Source organism: Heliangelus exortis, chromosome 4 (assembly GCF_036169615.1).
Source record: "Heliangelus exortis chromosome 4, bHelExo1.hap1, whole genome shotgun sequence".
Taxonomy (NCBI): domain Eukaryota; kingdom Metazoa; phylum Chordata; class Aves; order Apodiformes; family Trochilidae; genus Heliangelus; species Heliangelus exortis.
Genome location: NC_092425.1, coordinates 14,584,245 through 14,608,265, shown reverse-complemented (window position 1 = coordinate 14,608,265; position 24,021 = coordinate 14,584,245). Strand labels below are relative to the sequence as shown.

Below are 24,021 nucleotides of genomic sequence, written 5' to 3'. Positions count from 1 at the left end.
GTTGTCTTTAGATTCCTTGTTTAGGAATATGATGTTCACTGCTGAAAGTGATATAGCCTGCAGAGACATCTTTGTGAAATCCTGCTGTGAAATCAAAGTGGTCGCCGTTAGAAACCACTTCTCCCACCAGAGTCGACTCTCAAAACCAGAAGTGACCTGCAGAGTCTCCCAGGAAAAAAAAACAACAAAAAACAGCAAACGAATTTGAGCACTCATTACTGTATCTCTTCCTGTTTACTTCTAATGGCCCTGTGCTGTGAATTAGGAGCCATCTGGCTTTTTCATCAGTTTCCTAAGAAGTCTCTTGTTACGAAGTGATAGGTAACACTGGGTAGGTCAGGTAAGATTGCCATGCTGTGGGATTAGTTCTCTTTTAACCTAATTTGGTGAATACTTCACAGTCCTAACATAGTATATGCATTTCCTTTTGATTGCTGTGCAGGGGCACAGTGTTGTCAAGGCAACCTGCTCCTATGTTTTCTTTCTCCTGGTAAACTGTCTCAAAACATCACTAACCTCAAATCATTTCTTGTAATTTGTGAGGTCAGACACTTCACTGGTATGCACATAGGCACAGAGCTGTTACTTTATTATTGGCTGTCATGTCATTATAGCAAATAGCTTTGTGCTGAAGAGAGAATGTGTATATTAAGGCTTTTAAAGTAAAAAAAATTCCAAATATCATTTAATCATATTGTGATGCCTTAAGATGCAAGGGACTGCTTTGTTCAGACAGTTGTATTCCTCATTCTTGAGAGAGTAATACAGCATTGCTACTAATGTATCTGTGTATAGATAGTACTAGAATGGTTTGAGTTTGAAGGGACCTTAAAGATCATGTAGTTCCAACCCTCCATGACACTGGCAGAGACAAGGTTGCTCAAAGCCCATCCACCCTGGCCATGAACACTTCCAGTCAGGGGGCAGCCACCACTTCCTTAGGCAACCTGGACAGTGAGAATCACAAGTCACCAGGTGTCGCCGATAATGAACTGGGAGCTTAGGCCCAGCTGTGCCCAATAATTAGGGCCTGCCCCAGCTGGAAATGGGCAGGGCTGAAGGGCAAAATAAAAGGCATGCTCCCAGAAGCAGAGGGAGAGAGAGAAAGATGCAGTGAGACACCTGGGGAGAGAGTCGGCGAGGGAGCTCCTGGGAGCACTACTAGTCCTGCCAGTCCTGAGGAAGAGCGTCCTACTAAAAGTGCACCAACGTTAGAATTTTCATGGATTACCGGTCCGTACGTGTTTGTTGTAGTCCCGAATGTCCTTCTTCTTGGGCGGCCCTGCCCGCATTCTCCACCAATTGTTACGGCGAGCCCTTCTCTCGGGGACACGGTTCTTCTCAGGAGCTCCCTCACCGACTCTCTCCCCAGGCGTCTCGCTGCATCTTTCTCTCTCTCCCTCTGCTTCTGGGAGCATGCCTTTTATTTTGCCCTTCAGCCCTGCCCATTTCCGGCTGGGGCAGGCCCTAATTATTGGGCACAGCTGGGCCTAAGCTCCCAGTTCATTATCGGTGACACCTGGTGACTTGTGATTCTCACTACACCTCACCGCCCTCACACTGAAGAATTTGTTCCTCGTGTCTAATCTGTATCTGCCCTCTTCCAGTTTAAAGCCATCACCCCTTCTCCTATCCCTACGTGTCCTTGTAAAATGTCCATTCACAGGTTTTCCTGTAGGCCCCCTTCAGGAACTGGAAGTCCACTATGAGGTCTTCCTGGAGCCTCCTCTTCTCCAGGCTGAACAAGCCCAACTCTCAGCCTGTCTTCATAGGTAATGTGCTGTAGTTCACAGGGTAATATTGTCTTGCATTTCGTGTTGTAGCAAGAGTAACAAATCTTACCTTTCTCATTGAAGTAGAGTTAAGGTTAGCTTTTCATCTCCATATCTCTTTCTTGTCCATTCAGCACAGGTTTGGCTCACACTGCTGCTCCAGTTCCCATGGACTTCTGATGAGAGATACTGATCCTTTGTTCCTCATACCTTGAAACCATCATAACATCCCCTTAGGCTTGCAAAGAGTCATGTTACTGTGATGCTTTGCAGGGACGCTCCTATGTGCAGCAGCCTTCCTGAAGGGTGAATATGGTGGTTTCATTGCCATTGCTTTAAACTTGCATTCTGTTAAGAATCAAAAAAAAAAAAAAATCTTATACCAGAAATTGAAATGCAAAGTTTCCTCTTCCAATTAGCTGCTAGTGACCAAATTTGCTACTTCTGCTGCTTTTACAGAAAGAAAGGAAAAAAAAAAAAAAAAAAAAAAAAAAAAAGAGAGAGAATTCAGGAGATTGTCCAGCTCTGGGCGTTAGTATCCTTCTGCGCTTTCTGAGGTTGAAATAAACTGTCGGTCTGAGCTGTTTTGCAGATGCAATTGCATCAAAATGTTTGTTAATTTAACTTAAAGGGTTTTACCCTATTCTGTGGTTCACCAGCCTCAGTTATTTTTTAAGTATCTGGGGTCTCCTTTTTATTTTTTTAATTTCAGCCCTTTCAGTGTTCCACTTTTACTGCTTGGCCTCATCAATAGTTAAAACAGAGGGGGCACTGAGTAACTGAAGCACTGTAAATAATAAAGAGAATCTCTTAAAATTGGCTTTACAACTGAAGAAAATGCAAATGGAATGGTGCCCTGACATAAAATGTACAGCTCATAATATAAAATTCAAGGAGCACAATCAACCTAAGCATTGACCTAAGCCAGTCATTGTTATTCATAGAGTTGGGTAAAAATACCATTTTTACTGTTTAATTTTGAAGCTAGAGATTTTACCAGCTTTAATGGGAGTGGGCTGCTATTCATGATCTGATGTATGTATGTATTAATCTCTCACATAATTACCACATAAAATTTTACAGGGGTTATTTGCCTCAAATTTATTTTGCCTGGGAACTACTGGTGTGGGCATGATCATATCTGAGTTTTAGTTCATAAGCTGATGCTTGCTTGTTGGTGGAACACACACAGAAGATGTCTTCTCTTGAACCTAGCGATATTCTCTTGGATGTAGCAGTGATGTACTTGATCTAAATTATGATAAACACTAACCATTTTGTTCAGTATATTTTATTATTTTTAGTGTTAATTTAATTTTATTCCTTTAGTATTTTATTAAAATTACTTGGGGAAAAAAGAAAATTTTCCTCCACAACTTTAAATCTTTACTCATCTGCTTCAATTTGTATGTGGCAAAACTGGTATGTGTGGCCTTGTTGAAGGCCTTTCAGGACCAATACCTTCCCCCAGCTATTTGCAAGATCACTAGGCTGGAGTTTTGTGTTAATTACTGGAGCCTTTCCTCAGCACAAATTCCTATTTCACTTTTATTTAATTGGATCAAAAGAGTCTCTCTTGTGGAAAAATTAACAGAGAAGGTGACTGTGGTTATTCACTGGGAAATCAGTATTCTTGGTAAAGTCATATTGATAGATAATGAAGAATATCAGCTCCTTTTTTGAAACCTGGTTGTGTGACAAGTCAGACATAGGCCTGTGTATGTAGTTGCAAAACCAAGATGCGTCTAAATATGGTTAAACAAAAATATATTTAGAAGTACCAAGGTTTTGGTATATGAGGAGATTTGAACCAAGGCACATCTTCCTAACAATTCAGACTGATGTAGTATCAGGAATGTCAGAAGTTGAGTTACACTGACTTCTGGAAACAGCAGCTTTCTTTTCCCAGCCAGTTTACCTCTTCTCTTGAAAGACTCCTCAGCACACAAAGGTACCTCTGTATCCCTCCTTCCCCTGCTTCCTCCTATACTGCTCTCCATTTCTGCTGCAGCCCATGATGCTGAAGGGCTGCGCACACAATTGGCTGCACCACTGTAACAACCACTTCTGGAGGGTAGGTTGCACAGTCAGGTAAATGACTTTAGGTTTTTGGTCTCTAAAAAGCAAATTAGAGTTTTAAGGACTTTTACACGTTGGAAAGAATGTTTAAATTACTAAGGTACCAAGTGAGACAATCAAGGACACAGTTGGTGTAGTAAAAAGACCAAGCACATTTATTACAAGGGAGTAATGAGAATTTTCATGCTTGCGTGGGTATAAGAGGAGGCAAACAGGTGAAAAATATTTTCTGGGTGGAATAACTAATATTCTGATATAACTTCTGGAGATACATCCTGTACATGATTTATAACTACAGCTAAATAAATATAAGGTATATTTGTTGTTTTTGCTTTCCAGGTGTCAATAGTTTTATTTCATCAGCTCTAATTTTGAAATGTATGCTTCAAGATACTTCTCAGCAAGCTAGACAATTTGATCTTGAGGAAATTAAGCAGAGGAAGTTAATACTGAAAAGAACGTGGTTCAAGTAAACACTCTAACAAAACCATGATCACATCTTATATATAAATATATATTAAAAAATATTTATATAATATATATGTGTTATATATATTATATATTATATATTATATATTATATATTATATATTATATATTATATATTATATATTATATATTATATATTATAACTATGTCTTAGGTGCCCAAGGGAAAGAATTTCATATTGGTTAGACTGGGCTGAGGAAAGTGGAGAGAGGCATAAAAGGCTCTGGAATGGGATGTTGATTTACCAGCATTTTGCTATCCACTTTTCCCTCTAATTTCTGTCATGTTGCTATTTCCCTTTATCCCAGGTTTCTATCTACATCCATCACACTTTTTAAGACCAAAATACACTCAGCTGTGTGAAGGGAGCCCGTGATACTTGACATTCAAAGACAGAGAGTTTTTCACAGCCTTTTGGGAGATTGTTATGACTGCTGGATTAGAGGAAGAATTTGTGATTGCTTTGACCCTGGCACAGTCCATCTCAAATCTAGCACTGAGCAAGTGTCGTGGCTGCTCTTGTGTTGCACATAAAGTGCATACCACAAAATGCAGCTCTCCTACCTGCTTTTGTCAGAAAATGAAATCTAAGCTTAACTGACTTTGCAGTAAAGTTATGATAAAATTATGAAAATTATGTGCCTTAGTAGTTTGACTGGTTGATTTTTATTTTTTGTGTGTGTCTTAAGCTAAAGTTGTTTGGGATTTAAAGGCATTTGGCTGTGGAAGAAAATGTCATCCCTTCAATTAGGTGCGCTGCTCTTTTGGAAAGACAGAGCAGACAGAGGTGGGAGACAAGTAGCTGCAAAGAGAATAAAGGTGACACACAAATTAGATCCATACGATAGATAGAATGATTGTAGAAATAAGGTAGGGAGAGCAGGTAACATGCTTCTGTTCTTGATCAACTGTGGTAGAAGTTAGAAGAGACAAAGATTCTGTGGCTTTTTTTTCTTGCTTCTTTATGGATTGCCCGAAGTAGTTTGTTTGTTGATTTTTGAGTAACAAAGGCATATGCCCAGCAACCTAATATAAATCTTTTCTAGATTTCTAGATGTGTGCCAGACATTCCCCATGGTTATTACAAGCTTTGCATTATGGTGATTCACTTCAGTGATTTAATGTTTTGCCTACAGTTTATCTATCATTATTGTCTTATGTATAAAGTAGTTGAAAGATGCTATACTAGGAGACAACCATCCTTTTCTGAAATAGCTTGCATACAAGGCAAGAAAAGAAACATGATAGTACCAAAGGCTGATCATGTAGACCTCTGTTGAACAAAGAATTGGTCAATGTTGTTCAAGCATTCAAAGAGTATGTTTGGAAAGTAAACACTTTGTGGAGTACTTTTGCATTCTCTATATTGATGTAAAATAATTTCTAGCAGATGAGAGCTAGGAAGAAGAACTAATATGAAGAGAGTCATGTTGTAATGACTTGCCAAAGATTTCTTGCACATTTCTGTGGAGCATCTGGTGTTGGCATTTGTCTGAGACAGACCACTGGATGAGAGGCAGACCACACGAAGTTTGGCTATTCTTGTATTTCCAAAGCATAGAATGTTGTTGTGTTGGGATGATTACAGTGCAGGTACTGACATTTTTCTAGTTGGTAAATGAGAAGTATTTCCAATAGTAGTTCCAGTCTGCAAGAGCAGCTTCTTCATTTCAGAAATTATCTTCTCAAATTACTTTACCTCTATTTTACATTTTTTACGGGTCTGCTAATTGGACATACACAGCTAAAATGTGCAGAAGTTTGTGAAGGTGCATAGTGATTATATCACTCAAATCCAGCTCTTTTAAGTTGCACTTTAAAAAGAAATATAGCTCAGTCAAATTCTTTGCAGATGATAATCTTAAGGTGTTTATCGAAGTGATATTTTTCATTATGTAGTCCTCTTATTTCTCTAGACATGCACATCACACATAAAAGTATGTTTGTCTTTGGAAATGGAGCTATTTTAGTTCTAAACTTTTAATAGGTGTTTTAAATACACCACAGGCTTTAATTTGTATTCCAACCAGGTTTGTTTAATGTCACCTAGGGACAGAAATAGTTTTTATTTAAACTTCAGACAAGTTTGCCAGGAGAGGATTTGTACCAACTTCTCTAATGATGTAACTATATTGAGATAAGGTTGTGCATAGCTGTGGCCACATGATGCATATGACATGATATTTTAAAATTTTTATTTTTGTGTTCAGTGGCTGATGTAGCAATAGGTCTGATATTCTGTTCTTGATCCTTGGAAGAGGGGTTGTTTTTTGGTTTTTTTTTTTCCTGGGTTTTTTGCTTTTGACAAGCTAAACATGTTTTCTACGAACCTTCTCAGTTCTTCCTCTGAATGTGCTCTGGATGTGTTGAAAGAAAAGAACACAGAGGAGGTGTTTTCATGGCTCAAACCTGTCTTTTTTGAGCCATCAGACCTGACACATTCTGTTTTACTGTGTGAGAGGCATTTCTCATCTTGGCATGGGGTGCTGTGAAGCATGTCTTGTCCTTCTTGAAGATGCAGTTCCTCAGGCACAAGCTGTAACCACATGTTGTTTAGATGGTGCAGAGTCTCATCTCTGATCAACACTTCAAATCTCCATTAGGCTATTTTGTTCTCCTGACATGTGGAGCCCTGTTTTTCTTTATTACTATTATTTCTTCCTTTGCCACCCACTGCACAATTTCCAATCCTGCAAGCTACTGCTGCAGCTACTTTCCTCCAGCTGGTAGGTTGATAGTAGTGAACAGTTTACTGTGGAGCCTGAGCCATTTAGTACTGCGACAAGTGACCATAACCCCCCACAACCTGTAAACGACAGAAAATAAAAAGCTACGTGTTCAGACTGCTGACGTAGCTTTGCTGTTTGGCTTAGTTCATCATACACTGCTTCACTTCTTAAGAGCTTTTTTCAGAAATGCTTTAGGCCAGGTTTCAGATAAGAGAGATGTTTTTCTGTGTACTCCTGGTCTGTGTGCATAATGTAGTTTCCCGAACAGCTCCTAGGAAATAATTTTAGCTTTCATTTTGCAGACATGATTATTTCAAGATAGAGCTTGGCTCAAAGTCTTTCTTTAGATTGAAGAAAGATTTCAGAAAATCATGATGGCTTTAGCTCTAGGTGAGAACAGAAGGAAGTTCTTCCAACTGGGGGTGCTGTTTACATTATATTTGTTGTCATTTTTTTGCTCAATAATGGATAACGAGAAAAATGTCAGAGTTGGAAAAATATTTAATACAATTACATGCCAGATTCGCCTGCCAGGCCTCCTTACATGCAATTTTTATAAATAAGTGTCCTGAAAATACCCAGGATTTAAAATTTGAAGCATTCATAACATGTTGCAAAGCAGCCCAATAACTTCACCTTCAATCTGGCATCCCAAGTGATGAGCCCCTGTCAGAGACAGACCTTCTCTTGTTGAGGTGTGAATCTGCACCAGATACGGAGCTGGTTCAGGAAATCTGTGTAGACATCAGTGCTGGGTAGCACTAGCAGAAGGCAACATGTGGACACAAAATGGGGACAGGGACATGCAAACAGTAAATTAACAGTATTGAAGGTGAGGAAAAGGAGCACAAGCAGCAAAGTTTGCAGAGTGCTGTTCAGTGGTGTGATAACAGCTTTTGTGTGAGCAGTGTGAAGCTTTTGAATCTGCACTGGGCCATCATGAAACCACTTTGCAGTAAGCTTAATGTATGGGAGGGAATTAAAATTGCAGATTTACTTCTCTCTATGAAAAAAGAGGCTTCATTAGGATCTCTGGAATATGAAGCAGCACCCCCACATCCGCAGACAATCTGTTTTCAGAGGATATTAAAAAAAATTCTGTCTCTTGCATAAAACTGAGCTTTTAGCAGAAGTGTCATGCAGAGAAGCAAATTTCAGTCCTTTATAATAAAAATCAGGGGTTCACTCAGACTATGTGACAGGAAAGGGAAGTGGTTTGCTACATATGATTAAGTGTTCCCTGTTAACAGACTTTTTGGATTTTTTTGCTTTTTAAATTTTCTTTTCTTTCCCCAGAAGATTCATGACTACATTTTGTAATTGCAAGAGTGTGTTATGAAATCAGTAAACACCCCCTTCAAGTTTCAGAGCACGTCAGTCTCTAAGAAACAACTAAAACACAAGAAGTGGTGTTTTACAGCTGCCAATTAAAAATTATTGCAAACTTCTCTGCCTGTGAAGCATATGAATTCAGACTGAGGTGCTCGTTGTGTTTTAGAAGTAGCTGTAAGGTGGCGTGGGAGGAGTGTTTCTGATCACATTTACAGTCCACCTTCTTTTCTTTGACATTCAGTTCATTCTGGCTTGCTTGTCCATAGGAAACTCTGAAGCAGGTAGACAGTCTCCTACCACCCTCCAGTGGTTTGCAGAGTACAGTACATGGTAATGTACAGAAAGCTTATTCAGAAAATAAAAAGAGCATTTGGGATATTTCAGGCTTTCTTCTCAGGATACATATTGTTAAACTGTGGGTTTGTTTGGTGACTTGTGTAAAAATTCTTACGGTTGCTAGATGTTCTGAAGTGTTTTAGCATACCTGTTCCGTGAAACATAGTGATATTCATGCAATTGCTTGCATTTGCAGGACATGAAACCATCTGCATCTGTGATGCTGTTCAGTCTGTTTGTATAGCTACCAGGATTAAGAAATCTGTGGGTGGTGACAATCAGATGTATGACAGTGAAGGGGTGCTTCCGAGGAGCCTGGGTATAAACTACAGTTTAGTGACTCAATAATTTGCAAGCCATTATAAATGTCTTCTTGGGCTGTTACATTCTTCCATTTCTTTCTCTCTTTCCAGTCTCTAGAGCACCTTAGGAGTTTTAAAATACAAGTTTCCAAGGAAAATTGCATCTGGGCACTTACTTTTGTGTTATTTTTCTGTTCTTGGTGGCATCTGATATTCTGTCCAAGGCATGTCAGTATCATCAACCTGATGGTTGTACATTTTTCCAGATCACTGATGGAGATAATAAAATGTGATGCAATTTATTTTTATCTTGCCATCTTGTGCTGAATGTAGAGAGCCATGAGAACTACAGAAGCTTCATAATACAGCAGGGGTGGATCTGTCAGTGGTTAAGGAGATATTAATGGGCATGTGTGACATGGTAGCATCTGCCAAATTTACCAAACCAGCTTTAGGTTATAATAGTCCTGGATTACAATGTAGTCCCAGTGCAAGGTGCTCTGCACAGTCTTCCAGTTCCATAACCATCCATGCCCTCGTGGCCTCTCCCATTCTGCCAGCTGGCTTCTTTCTGTGGATGGAATAGACACACAGGAATGCTGTCTTGTGAGAGAGAGCAAGGAAAGTACAGTAGGCCTTGTCTTACTTTCTGTCTGGATTTGAACAGGAGATGTAAGCTAAAAAAGGCCTGATTTAAGTGCATTTCCACTGCACTTAAATGGCTCATTCTCATGAGACATGTTTCCTGTAAATTTTAGCAGACATTGGTGAGGTCATTCCTTTTTTTACCTGTCTTGTCTTAGTCATTTGTTTTATTCTTTTTGGTGTTGTAAGTGGATTTAAAAAAAAAAAGTTTACAAGTTTACATTTAGCATAATGGGACCATCATTATTCTTCTTTTATTTTAAAATTCCATGTGAAAAAGCTTTATTTGACTAGGCATTCAGATCAACACAGTAAAGCTTTTGCATATATTACAGAAAATACAATGGCTATAATGAGGCTACACTTATACATGGCAATGAAAATTTAGCACAGACTTTTGTCTCCAGTAGACCAGAAAGTGTAGCATCAGAGTTGAGATGAGGTAAAATTTCAGCTTGAAATCCCAGTTTATTCTTCTTTATGTTTGGCAGTGATTTCCCACAAAGCACCCAAAGCCAAGTGTAGAGTTAAGTTAAAATCCTTTCTTCTGAATGGACAAAGACAACTGTTTCTTTGGAAAGAAAGCCTATTGCAAGGCTGGGATTGAATTTGCACTGCAAAAAGGATGAAAGTCTCCAGGTCAAATGCCATGTAACCTTGTGACTGTCTATAATGCTGTATGATAAGACTGTGCTGACAAAGCCACAGTCTCTCAGGCCTGACTACTGAATACTGCCTCCAGGAATTACAATGGACAGAAGGTTCTGGGTTTTTGTTTTATACGTTCTTTTCTTTTCAAAGCTGCTAGCTCTGTCCCTTCCCCTATTATTTGAGAAATATTTCAGTTCTTCTAAATGATTATTTAAGTCTTGTGTTTGTAAAATTCTGTCAAGGACTTAGAAAATGCTCCAGAAATTGTGTTTTCAGACAACAGCTCTGAAACCTGCAAGCTTTAACTGCCATTAAAGAATGAAATTTGTTTGGTCTAATATGTATTTCTGAGAGTTCTGTCACCCTCTTGGTGACATTGCACTGCTGTTCCTCATCTTTTACTTCACTTGTGTTCTGTGGAAATGTGACCAAACAGCAAATAGTGTTCAGACCAGAAAGAAAAGCTGTGTTGGTTCAGATTACTGTGTAACTTAAAGGCCGCCTACAACACTAGCCATAATTTTTGAAAATCTGTTATTTCCCCAAAAGAAACAAAATAAAACGAAACAAACAACAGACAAACAAACAAACAAAAAAAAAAAAAAAAAAAAGAAAAAAAAGAAAAAAAAAAAACCTTTGACAAAAAAAAAATCACAAATCAGAAAACCAAAGCCAAACATTTGAAGTACAGTGATACCACCTCAATGCTCTGAACTTGCCAGTTTTTTTGATCCAGCCCTGACATCATAAATCTATTAGGAGGGTACAAAAGGTGTCTGGAGGTGGAAGAGCAGCTCTGCCATCCTGGCTGGGATGCTGGAGCTGTTTGGTCCTGTGCACGGCTGCAGGGAGGTGGCACTGTGGTATTGAAGTTTGTTCTTGTTTCATTCATCTGATGCTAGCAACTGACTGCGATATTATTCATTGGAATTGAGGCATTTTGTTTTTAAATGTCATATTCTTTCATCTGTTTTCAAAGACCAGCATTTCAGTTGAGAAGGATTTTATTTTAAATAAGTGCTGGAAAAAAAAAAAAGTATTTACAAGCTGGATTAAAAAACTTACCTTAAGTGTTGCATTGTTCAAATGCAGAGAATCTCCTAGTTTGTTTTAAAATAGCCTTAATTTAAGCTTGGATTTAGTGCCATAACTCACAAACATATTCCTGGAAGGTCCTTCTTGTCTTACTGAGGCTGTTTGACTGCTCTCTCATACAGCCATTTCCACATAATAATCTTTTCAAGTTTATAGACTTTAATCCTCAAGGCACTTGCAGTTCTTACACTTTTATTCTATGGGAAGGCTGTTCCAGAACTACCTGCCTCTGATTTTTAGCAGCTGAGACTGACTTACCCTGAGCTGAATAGTTTAAATATTACAAGCTGACAGGAAGCTGAACATGAGCCAGCAGTGTGCCCAGGTAGCCAAGAAGGCCAATGGCATCCTGGCCTGGATCAGGAACAGCGTGGCCAGCAGGTCCAAGGAAGAGATTCTGCCCCTGTACTCAGCGCTGGTGAGGCCACACCTGGAGTCCTGTGTCCAGTTCTGGGCCCCTCAGTTCAGGAAGGATATCGAGGTCCTGGAGCAGGTCCAGAGAAGAGCAACGAGGCTGTGAAGGGACTCAAGGTGGTGGATTCTCCATCTCTGGAGGTTTTTAAGAAGAGACTGATGTGGCACTCAGTGCCGTGGTCTGGGAACCACAGTGGTAGTGGATCAAGGGTTGGACTTGATGATCTCAGAGGTCCTTTCCAACCTGGATGATTCTGTGACTCTGTGAAGCTAATGTTTGGGATTTTTTTCTTCTCTCATCACCAGAAGTGTGCATCAGGTAAAGCTGAAATAAAGATACAGGTCTTTACTATATTGTTTCTGTAGGTAGAAAAGGACCTGGAGGTGTTGGTTGACAGCTGGCTGACCAGGAGCCAGCAGTGTGCCCAGGTGGCCAACAGTGTCCTGGTTTGTATCAAGAATATTGTGGCCAGCAGGAGTAAGGAAGTGATTGTTCTCAGCACTGGTGAGGCTGCACCTCAAATGCTGTGTTGAGTTTCGGGCTCCTCTCTACAGGAAGGAAACTGAGCTGCTGGAGTGTGTCCAGAGAAGGGCAACAGAGCTGGTGAAGGACCTGGAGCACAAGTCTTAATAGGAGTGCCTGAGGGAACTGGGGATGTTTAGCCTGGAGAAAAAGAGGCTGAGGGGAGACCTTACTGCTCTCTACAACTACCTGAAGGGAGGTGTGTACCTTCTGTGTAGCACAATGAAATTGTTTGAGATGTCATTTGCTAGCAGACAGAAACAGAACCTTCATTCCTCTGAATGAGATTGTAGTGCATTTATATACTACTGTGATGTGTATTATCACCATGAAAGGATTAGCAAATTCAATTGCATCATGATTTTTTTTGGCAGAAAGACCCAGAATTACCTAATTGGTTTACGGTAAAATTTTACAAGTTGATTTGGTTTTGGTTTATTTTGTTTTTTCATTACCATTCTTTTTTCTTTTTTTTTTTTTAATTTCAGTGGGAGAAACTGCAGATGACAACAAGCGAGAGGAGGAAAATAGTTTGTTCAGTCACATTCCACGTAATTGCAATTACTTGTGTGGTTTGGTCATTGTATGTTTTAATTGATAGAACTGCTGAGGAAATTAAACAAGGCAATGATAATGGTAAGTATCTTTTATCTTCTTCAATCTGGTTTATAATCCACTGGATGGGCATGAGATTCTTTTAAGTAACAGTTCACTGATACATGGCTACATCAAATGCTTTCATGGAGAAGTAATGAATGCATCAGTGTTAAAAACTTATGCTTATGCCCCTGCAGAGACCTCTACTTAATGCAGTCATTACAACAGTTTAAATAGCCTGCTGGTTCTTCTTAGGTTAATCTCCTATTGCCTAGATATTTCTAAAGCTCAGACAAAAAGATGACTCAAACTCAAACAGCTCAGTGCAAGTTTAGGTCATAAAACAGCAATTTATTTATATTATCCAGTAGAACTGGAACACAGTTCTAAAGCTTAGCAGAGCCCTGTCATCAATAACCTTCCTAATGCAAACTTCCAAGACAGTGTGTCCCAGCTCTGTTAGTCCTTCATGTGGGACCTAAGTAGCATGGAAAGCCCTTCCTGTGCCCTTTCAAATAGAAATTAACTGTGAATGTCCTTATCCCAGCTGTGGTTATTGTTAGGGTGGTTAAATGCTGGAACAGAGGGATCATGGAGTCTCCTGCGTCTGTGCAAATGCTGAAAACCCAACTGGACACATGTAACCAAATGCATGCATAACATAAGCAGGTTTCTTTCTGAACTATGTTTACTGCATGTGGAAACTAGTTTTCCATTTCAAAACTGTCAGTTTGGTCTTAATTTTATGTTATCATGATAAAGAGGACAAGAAGCTTGGAGTTTTGAGCTGAATTGACTTTAAGAATTAGACAGTAGCTGGACGAAGGTCTCTGGCTTTATGCTATACTTTAAAGTTATAAAACCAGAATGAGACAGGTAGAGCTTTGTGTCTTGCTAGTTATATGAATATTTAATCATACATCTAATGCTTGCCTTCTTGCCTGTGAAAGGAAAATATGTAACAAGCCTCAGTAAGTCACAGACAATGTGTGTGTAATACAAAATCTTGTTTTGCATTCTTTCTAAATGAGTAACCCTGGTTTTCATCTGAGAAAACTGGCCCTGGGGACAGGACTAGGAATGGCTTTGAACTTCTATTTATGAGTACAACTACATCACCCTACTCATTAAAAAGGGGAAAGGTATGTCTGTGGATTAGCTGAATTTGCAAAACAAAAGAGCTAACATGAATTTTTGTTCTTATATAGGATGAATAACATTAATTCTAGTAGGCTCAAAAATTATTTGTGTAGAATTCAGTGCTTGCCAAATGTAATGGATGATTCTCCATACTAAAAATGGACAAAGAGATGCCTTGAAGCCACTTAAAACATGCAAAAACAGGTGTTTGTGAAGAGAATTCTTTGGTCTCAAAATTTACATGGGGGGCTAGGGGAGAATCAAATGTGGATTTCAGGGAGGTAGGAGAGGGGCAACATAGATGTATTTTGCTTTTCTCTTTTCATTATCTCTCTTTAAAAGGCAAATGCTGGAAAAAAGACAGTGAAACTAGAGGAAAAATGTTAATAAAAATGTTTTGAGAAGGAGGAAATGGAAAGCCCATAGTTATAGCATTGTTTGTTAATACTGTGTAATTTTAAAATTTCCTTTTAAAAATATGTATCTCAAAATAATTGAAGGTTTTTTTTCTTATGAAAGCATTTGCTGAAAATATATAAAAATGTAAACTACTTAATTGGTAAAGCTGAGCTATTTAAAAGAGAATTTTAAATATTTTTTTAATGTTCTAGAACTTACATAGTTCTAGTGGTGGGGAATCAAGTGTCACATAAATTTACTCTGCTTGAAGAGACAGTTCTAGACTTAGCTGAGCTTTTCTAATAAAGCTTGACTCTGTGAAAATATGGCAAACCTGGAATATACTGAAAGGTATGAAATTCACTGTGCCGTACCAGTTAAGCAAAAAATTGTGCTTACTGAATTACAATTCAAGAAGCAGCAGAACATCTTTCCTAAGCTAAGAGGTGGAAGAAGCCCTAAAGGGAAGATGAGCTGTTTTTTCAGCCTTTCTTCTGAGCTCTGTGCTCCAGCTGTGAGTTGCTGGTTCTAAGTGTCCTTGTCTTCTGATGGGGATTAGTCAGATGCAAACCATACAGTTTTCATAATTAAAGGCAAGAAAGAGACTGTGTTTTTTCAAAAGCAGTTGTTAAAGGAAAAAAAAACCAACAAAACCCAACAAACAACCCCCACATTGCTGAATATGACATCTTAGCAAATAATTATTTGTCACTTACTTTTGTCCCAGAAACAGGGGAATGAAGAAAGGCATAACAAACATTAGGGTTTGTCCCTATCGAGTTCAGATAACCAGAGTAACAGTGATTAGAGAGATACAAAGTCGTTTACATGGTCTCTGTATGCTTTATTTTGCTGCAAATTATAAAAGAAATATTAATGGTCTTGCAGCATCACCTACACTTACCTGTTACCATGTCACAGTAAACAACAGCTACTTCAAACACTTTGTGTGCTTTTTGCAATAACAGAATCACACAGAATCACAGAATCATCCAGGTTGGAAAGGACCTCTGAGATCATCAAGTCCAACCCTTCTCTCTCCTCTATTTGTTTGCTTTAACTAAAAGCCCAGTTCTTACATGTTTTAATAGCAAAGGGGATACTTAAGTCCAAAAAGAAATGCTCCGTGAGACTGAGCTGGCTAAAAGTAAAGATGTGGTTTTTGAGGAGTCCAGTTCACCTGGTCTACAAGTCAAGACTGGCTCCTCACTGAAGCTCTTCTGCTGAGTCCCAAAGGAATGCAGATAGCTTCCCTGACTGTGGCAAAATTTTCTTCCCTGTGTAAAATTCACAAGTATGGCCAAGTTGTTGTTATAAATCATCAGTGGTTGAATCTGCAAGGCACCTTGAATACATGCAGCGAGCAAAATGTTATTCAAAGACCTTCCAAATAGGACCAACAAACCTATTTGGATAGTTTAGACTGACAGATTAAGCAGTGATAGAGGCCTGACTCTTGTGTATGGATTTGAAGTTTTTAAGGTGATGAGAATATAATGGGAATGCTGGTAGCTGTTCCTTTATGTTTAGGCTACTGCATGTTTGGAAAAAAGCAGTGATATGAGTTAATGAGGAGAATGCTGCTCTTAATAGAACATTAATTTATTCTGTTAGATTATCAAAATCACATTTAGGACAAAGCAAATAATTTTAATGTTATTTATATAATCACAACCAGTTTCAAATGCTCTCATCTCTAGCTTTCTTTTGTTAGCAGCCACATATTTTTCTGTAAGTATCAATGTGATTGACCAGTGCAATGAGAAAAGTAAGAACAGCTACACCAGTAAGTGTAAAGTTACTTTTTTAGTACAAAATAAGTTCTGCTTTTTGATATAGTTGTGTTCAGGGATGGGGCTGCACAGACAGTAAGAAACAGAAGTCAACTAAGGCAGGTAATGCAGGAGATAAGAGCCTTTTCTACCTGCTTTTTTAATTATAACTGGCTTCACTATTAAGCTAGGACCAGGTAATAATACTGTAATTTTTCATGTTCCAGGTGCTTTATACACTATAGAGTGTTGTGCTTCCAGCATGATTAAAAAAAAAGTAGTTGTTGAAGATGTGCATAATATACTGCTATCTCAGTTTTGTATTTGTATTTTTGCTTAAGAAAGCTATTGGATCTGGGGATATTATTGAAAAACAGTAAAATGTCTTGGTTTGGCTTTTATTACATCAAGTAGTATGTTTATTCCATGAGAGTGGCCTTGAATTTCTTCAAGGGGGGCAGGTGTGGTTTCTTGGCTGGCCTCTGGGACAGGAAACAGCTGCTGTGTTCTCCTTGAGCCACAACAGCGTGTACACATCTGGACACTCATTTTATTGATATTCAGTACTTGATATGCATTTTATAGCAATGGTAATAAATATAAGCATTTTACATTACAGGTGTTCTTGAATGGCCATTTTGGACAAAACTCGTAGTGGTGGCCATTGGATTCACTGGAGGCCTGGTCTTCATGTACGTGCAGTGCAAGGTTTATGTTCAGCTGTGGCGCAGGTTGAAAGCCTACAACAGAGTGATCTTTGTTCAGAACTGCCCAGAAACCATTAAAAAAGTGGAAGAGAAGAACCCTTCAAGTGCTCAGACCTCAGATGTCAAGGACACAGTGGTAGTGCCAGTAGCACAAACAGGTACAAACTCTCAGCCAGCAGCAGAAGAACTGTCCTCTGAGGTGATGCCAGTTTGACAGAGACAGCATTGTTTCTTTCTTGGAGACGAAGGTGTAGTGGTTTTTTCACTACAAATGCTAAAAGAGTAGGAATGACTGTGTGTTTTTTCAGTTAAAAACAAAACAAAAAACCCAACAAGGAAAATGGATCCAGCAAAGCAACTTGTTACTGTATGGAATGTAACCGTTTGTGAAGTAGTTTCTCAACTAGTCAGCAAGTGTAGTGAAAGTGGAAGTGTAGAAAGTGCAATAGAGAACAGGTTTTACAGACAATGCCAAACCAACATGATGAGTACTTTTTTTTTTTTTCCTTTCTTTCTTTCTTTTCTTTTTTTTTCTTAAATTGGATGGCTGGGAAAGTAGAACAGACCTGATATAAGCATTTTGTTTACAGGAAGCAAAAAGAAACCTTTAATCTGTTTACTACTACAAGTTGTATTTGCTATTTATCTTCTTAAGGATACACTCCAAAAGAGTAATGTTCAAGTTATATGCATTACCTGAATTGAAGGCTACAGAGCTGTATCACAGCACTCAATCTGAGGCTCACACAGTAATGCACCTTCATGTGAGTGCAGTGGAGCCTGAACCTTTGGGCAGCTACAGACATTGGAAATGTTTGAGGGGTAGTGTTGTTTTTAAATATACCTGAATTTTTTAAAACTAAGCAATTACAACTCATATGTCCATGAGCTACAGATATTTTTTAAAGCATTAGCTGTCATCAAAATAAGGGGAGAATGTGTAGACATGCATTTAGAACAGCAGCTCAGCTTTTTATTTTACTTTACAAGAATTAATTAGACATTAATTGAATAAACAAGGTCTTGAGACAGAACTATAAATGAAAAATATGCAGCTTACTACAGAATCATACAAAAGTAAATTTGCAGATTATCAAAGGTCTGGGAAAGGTTGAGACATAAGGAAGATGGAAGCCATTTTTTGTTTTATATTTTAAGATCCATGATACAGAAATTTAGAAGTAACAGAATATACTTGTGTATCTTATGAGAACATTAGGTTTTATCTCCTTGTTCTGAAATATTAGTTTTTATCTTCCTGATTGAAAAAATGTGTCAATGGTTCCCTCTGTACAGGTAAACATGCAGTGTTAGACATTCAAGTTCAGTTGTTAACTTCGTGTTTTGAGGATTCTCATATAAAAATGAAGTGTGAATAGCATTTAAGGGTGCAATAGATAAATGAATGTAGATATAATTTTGTGTCCAACAGGGGGAATTATATATAAAGAACCAATTTTGTGATTCACTTCTCATACCTGTGATGTTTACCATCAGGACACGACAAGAAGTATTGACTTGAAGGTAGTTGTGTACTGGCGTGGACAAGTCTGGGGCCTGAACATAGTGTATGTTTAAAAAAAGTTGTGATTCTTTTTTTATCGTGTATTTAGGTGAAGAAGAAAATACAAGCAAGCAAAGAAAGGAGAGTAAAGAGGATAGGAGCACAAAGGTTCATTCACAGGGGGAAATCTGCTGTAATTACAGTGACTTAGTCTTCTACGGAAGCCTTGCAGTTTCTGATGGTAAATTTCCTCTTTACATACTCAAATGTCTACAGTTAATTAACAGAATCATCCCATTCTTGCAAATATCCAGGGTGCTGGGCCTAAATTGTATTGGAGTTTATATATTTATTACACATTCCTTTCTGAATGTGTTTATGGGCTTAAGGCTCAGGGAATGCTGGAAGTAGCAGTATTAGCAAGGAACGTGTCTTTTATCAGATCATTATGTTATTTTGTATTGGAATTGCTCATGCAGTTTGGCAGTTGAGTAAGTGACTGTCATCTGGTTAGATAGGACACAAAATACTGGTGCTTGAATAGGCCCATAGTAACATTTAATCTAAGATAATCCATGTGAGCTGGATACATGTATTTTTTCCACATAGTTTCATGCCCTTTTCACATAAAATATAACTTTCCAGTTGTACAATTACATATTGGAATTGTAGCAGCTTCTTATTTGAAATTACATACAATACTAACCAAATCATTTCTCTGTCTATAACTGTGGAGGAGGCTCCAGAAGGTCTTCAGAAGACTGTATCAGTAGTAAGGAACACCTCATAACCGTACCTGGTTAAGATATTGTGCAAAGACCCAGTTTTGCTAAAAGTGCAAATTTTCTTGCTAATAAGTAAATTTCATTGTATCTGAAGGTGAACACTTAAAATTAGTAGCTGCATCTAAAGGTTTGGAATCATGTGTACCATAAAACTTGATGAATAGCAGCAAAATTGTCAAAGAACATTATTATGGAAGATAATTAAGATCTTTCTGAAATAATCATAAACTTTCTTACTAAGTGGGAGTTTCCCTACTTCAAAGAAAAACACAACTTGCTCTATTGTAACCCCACTGAAAGTATTTTATCCCCTCTTTTGGCAGTTCACTGGAGATCATCACATTGTTTTATTCATGCACAAGTAAAAAATTTAATTCAAATAAAACATTACCCAAGGCTTCTGAAAGCAGATCTATAGCACCCAGCAAGATTACTGTCCATTTTCTGAAATTCACAGAAGAGTCAGCAATAGAACAGACACTTTGCAAAAGGCATTTTATACCAGTAACTTCAAAACACTATTTTGGCATTCATCTCAAATTACATGTGCAACTGATCCTACAGTTAGGTAAATATAAGAATGGAGATACTTGAGTTGGAATTCCTCCTCTCCCTTTGAAATACTGATTTGGAAATCAGGAAAAGGAGCAAGAGTGCCTACCAGAACAGACAAGACAGCAGCAAGAGAGTTAACAGCAAGCTTGAGGCTACCTTTAACCTTTTAAAGCATTACAGTTTTAGCCTGTGCATCCCTTTTTCAGGTGCACTGGATATTCTAGAGCTTGCAGGGATTTCATGCAGGATTTTGCAACTTGTTTTCTAAAGCAGAGTGGTTCCTTTTCTAGAGGGCAAGGAGCTGTTGACACCAACATGCCTCATATACTGGTGTGCATGAACAAGGAAAGTGGATGAATACAGACACTAGGCAGCTGCTGATCAACTAATGTATTGTATTCCCACACAAAGCACAATTTTCTGTATTAATTTAATGACCACAGGATTCTGTCCTGCAAAAACAGTACACTGAAAGTTTTAAGATACATTCTAAGACATATAAATGACACCATTATAGCAGATTAAGATCCATATCAAACTGCCCCTGTATTCACAGGGCATCTCAGGCAAACATGAACAGGGGACTTCAGCCTGGCTTAACCCACATGGGCAGAACCTTGCCCTGAGCTGCTATTGCAGGAAGGAGGGCAATCAGCATTCCAATTTATGCAGTTTTCAGAAGGTGGTTAGAAGTCATCTGATGTCAGATCAGATTGGGTATTTCAAAGAAGATACTGTGAACATGCATGTTTCTTTTCCTGTTTTATGTTAAAAGCATTATGAAGGTTTTTTTCAAACTGGCATAAACATACCACTTTCGACTATCATTAGCATTACAAAGATTCACAACTAATCCAATTGTGCCATTCACACACTGCTATATCTGAGGGCAGTGTTTATTTTTGTTATGTAGAAAAAATTAGTAATTTCCCATTACCAGAACAAACTATTTATAATTTCTAATAATGCAACAAAACTTTACTCGATGATGAAAATATTTTACTCTGTATAATATCTGGAACTAGAGTTTGTGTTACTTGTTTAACTCCCTCTCTTTTGCAAAAGAAAAATTGTATGTTCTTGTGGGTGAATGTGTACTGAAAGACAGAAGGTAAGGGGAAAAAAAGTAATATATCTGCTTATTGTTGTGGAAAAAAATGTATTTGTATTAAACAGATGACCCAAATTACTGTAGTATCTACATTTGTCACTTTGTTATATGGAGAATCACATGCTGGCCATGGATGGGGAAAAGCAAACTACTGCAAGAAAGGTGAACAGTATACTCAGCTGCATACTTAAAATCCATAAACCTATTGGATCAGAGTGGCTGGTTCTGAGTTCCATACCTTGGCAGAACATTCAGGAAAATCTCCCACAGTACAACACTTGGTGGGGAAAAAAAAAAAAAAAAAAAAAAGAAAAAAAAAAAATTTACCTGCAGAGGGGAAGACCGGGAAGGGGATATATAAGAGCAGATTTCAACTACATAAAGAACTCCCCCAAAACAACAGGTTTTACACACAGCAAAATGTAGAAGTAGCACTCCAGGAGAAGAAGAAATCTTCATCAGGGGAGCAGTGCCTTGGAACAAACTATTTGTTACATTTGACTGTGAAATGTCCAACACTAGGAAGCTTTAAGGATGGGCTGGAGAAACACAGATTTAAATGGCTTAAAGCTAATCCCACCTCAGACTGTCAGAATGGATCAGGTTCCTTTTCTTATTATTTTAGAAATCTACTTGTTGAGATTTTTCTCCTTTCCAAAATGCTTTTTTAAATGAAAAGAAATATTACAGTATTTGCACCATACAAGAATCTGTGTACTTCAAGTCACATGTAAAACAAAATAAAGTATCCTGTCTTGAGAAATACACAGTGTTGTAACCAAACTAAAAATTTAGTTTTCTAACCATATCCTGTATCTTTATTCTAGACTGTCACCTTAGGAGAGAGTTTTGAAACATCACACTTCTAGCTGGAGTAAGACAGAATATTAGGTGGAGACTGCCAGGGATATATTTTCAAGAAACAGAAGCATTCTAGCAAATTACATTCCCCACATCCAAGGCCAACAGATTATTCCTTTTGCTAAAGCTGACCTATCTCACTCTCACCATTTCAACAACAGGTTCATGCATTCGATATAAAATACAGAAGAAACAGCATAACGAACAGAATTCAAGGATAAAGATGGTACTGATTTCCATTTATTATAAAATATAGAAAAATAGAGTCAAATTTGGGTTTATAATTAAGAGAATATACATATAGTTGACTATATCTTTTTGCTTTGCACACAAAAGTTCCAATCTTTTGAGGAAGGGTATTATTAGAACACAAACAGACCTCTGATCTCCATGTGCCATAAAAAAACAGTTACACATAAAAAAAAAAAAAAAAATACTGCTACACATACACACTGCTATATTGAGGCTGTTCCGCATAAATTTTACCTAAAAGCAAAAAAAAATTGTCAGTTAACAAAGAACTTACCTGAAGTACTCTAAATTGTATCAAATTCTTCTGTTATGACACAGACCTCAGAAAATAACCTTGGATAAATTTTAGATCATGATTGAGAACACAGTTCTGTCTGCTGGGAAGAATGGGCCTGGGACAAACTTACCTTTCTATTACTTGCAAATATTTATGACTGAATCACAGAATTGTATTTTTTTTTAGCAGCTCAAAGTTATTATTTATGAAAATATAATAGGCAGCCCTATTCCAAATAAAAGTGAAGGATGACAGAAGGTCACAGTCATTTTTAAATGTGTGAACTAGACCAGGTCCTATTCTAGCAAACTATAATTTCTCCTGAAAGCTACATGGAAAATCATCTAGGCTCTATGATACAAAGGATAACTTTTCTCTCATATTTGTTTAGGGTCATCTAGTTCAATAAATGACTTTGGGTTTGAGGGTTTTTGTTGGTTTTTTTTCTTCCCAACTTGCCATAGTTGTTAAGTTAGAACTTATGCGATTTATAATTTGAAGAAATAAAGCTCTAATGAAATATTTATGTGTATGCATGTCTGGGATGTAAACACATTATCTGAAATTTAATAATAGTTCATAAACCACAAATAAATGAAAAGTAAGTTAGCAAGATTTAGATGGGCTTTAAAGTAAACTCAGGGAAAAAAAAAAAAAAAAACAACCAACAAACAAATCTTAATGGCTTTGGGAAGGTGGACTGATACTTAAAGGAACCCTGAAGAATGCAGTCCAAAGAACAAATCAGTCTTGTAGAAAGTTCAGGCAAAGGCTTTAAGTGAATCCTCTTCAAGTGCCAATTTGCTTCTAGGCTTGCTTGTACATTTTGAGAGCTAGGGAAAAAGAATGTTTCACTTAAAAATACAGGTACAAACTTTTGGCTGGTTTATATCCTAACAAAAGGCATTGTGACTTTACAGATTTTCAAACCAGCAGGTTACTGTCAAGTTTGACTGTGTGAACTTAGGTGAGTATGAGCTGGTAGAATGATTAGTAGAATGATGCCCCCCTTCTGTATTTCTTTAGAAAATGCTTTTGTGAGTAATGCTGACATTTTGGTCTAATAACTTAGTTTGAAGTTTACATAGCTTTATTTCTCAGTTAACCAGTTGCATATTAAGAAAACTGGGCAGTATCTGCAATACAAGCAGTTAAGGCTTAGGGAACATGATTACAGTACCACCACAGTAAGTCTCTTGCAGTCAGCTGATTTTTAGTTTCTTTATCAGTTTCAAACAGGATCTTGCTATCTCTATTGAAGGCAACAGCTCAAATTGCAGTGCATAAATCACCACACCTCATCAGCAAGGTTGTTTACCTTCCTAAAACATAACTTTTTTTTTTTTAGGTAGAATGTCTGGAAGTCAATCATAATGACTTTTACCTCCTGAAATAGCTAGAAGACAGAAATATGATGTAACTTGAGTTTCAAGTTTATGCCTTTGCAGTTACCTATTAAAAATCCAGGGAAACTGCAAAGTGGTATCTTACAAAGACAGGAATGAATGAAATATTCTATATAATTGTATATATTTTTTCTAATTTTATCTCTTACCAGAGACAAAAAAAATGAAAAAACCCAAAACAAAAAAACCAAACAAAACCACAAAAAAAAAACAAAACAAAACAAAACCCAAACAAACACAAAAAAAAATCCCAATCAATTACAGAGAATTTTAATAGAGGATTTAATAT

At 37.6% G+C, this 24,021-nt stretch overlaps 1 protein-coding gene across 7 annotated transcripts in view; it reads left to right on the top strand.

Moving 5' to 3' along the window:
- MARCHF1 (membrane associated ring-CH-type finger 1) overlaps positions 1-21,011 on the top strand; it is a 211,675-nt gene extending 190,664 nt beyond the window's left edge. For all 7 annotated transcript variants that reach the window (XM_071743105.1, XM_071743107.1, XM_071743101.1 and 4 more), the window contains 2 exons: positions 12,855-13,002; positions 16,894-21,011. In XM_071743105.1, coding sequence (XP_071599206.1) covers positions 12,855-13,002; positions 16,894-17,195 — 450 coding nt within the window. In that variant the 3' untranslated portion in view covers positions 17,196-21,011. The remainder of the gene's footprint in view (positions 1-12,854; positions 13,003-16,893) is intronic.
- Positions 21,012-24,021: the final 3,010 nt, after the last annotated feature.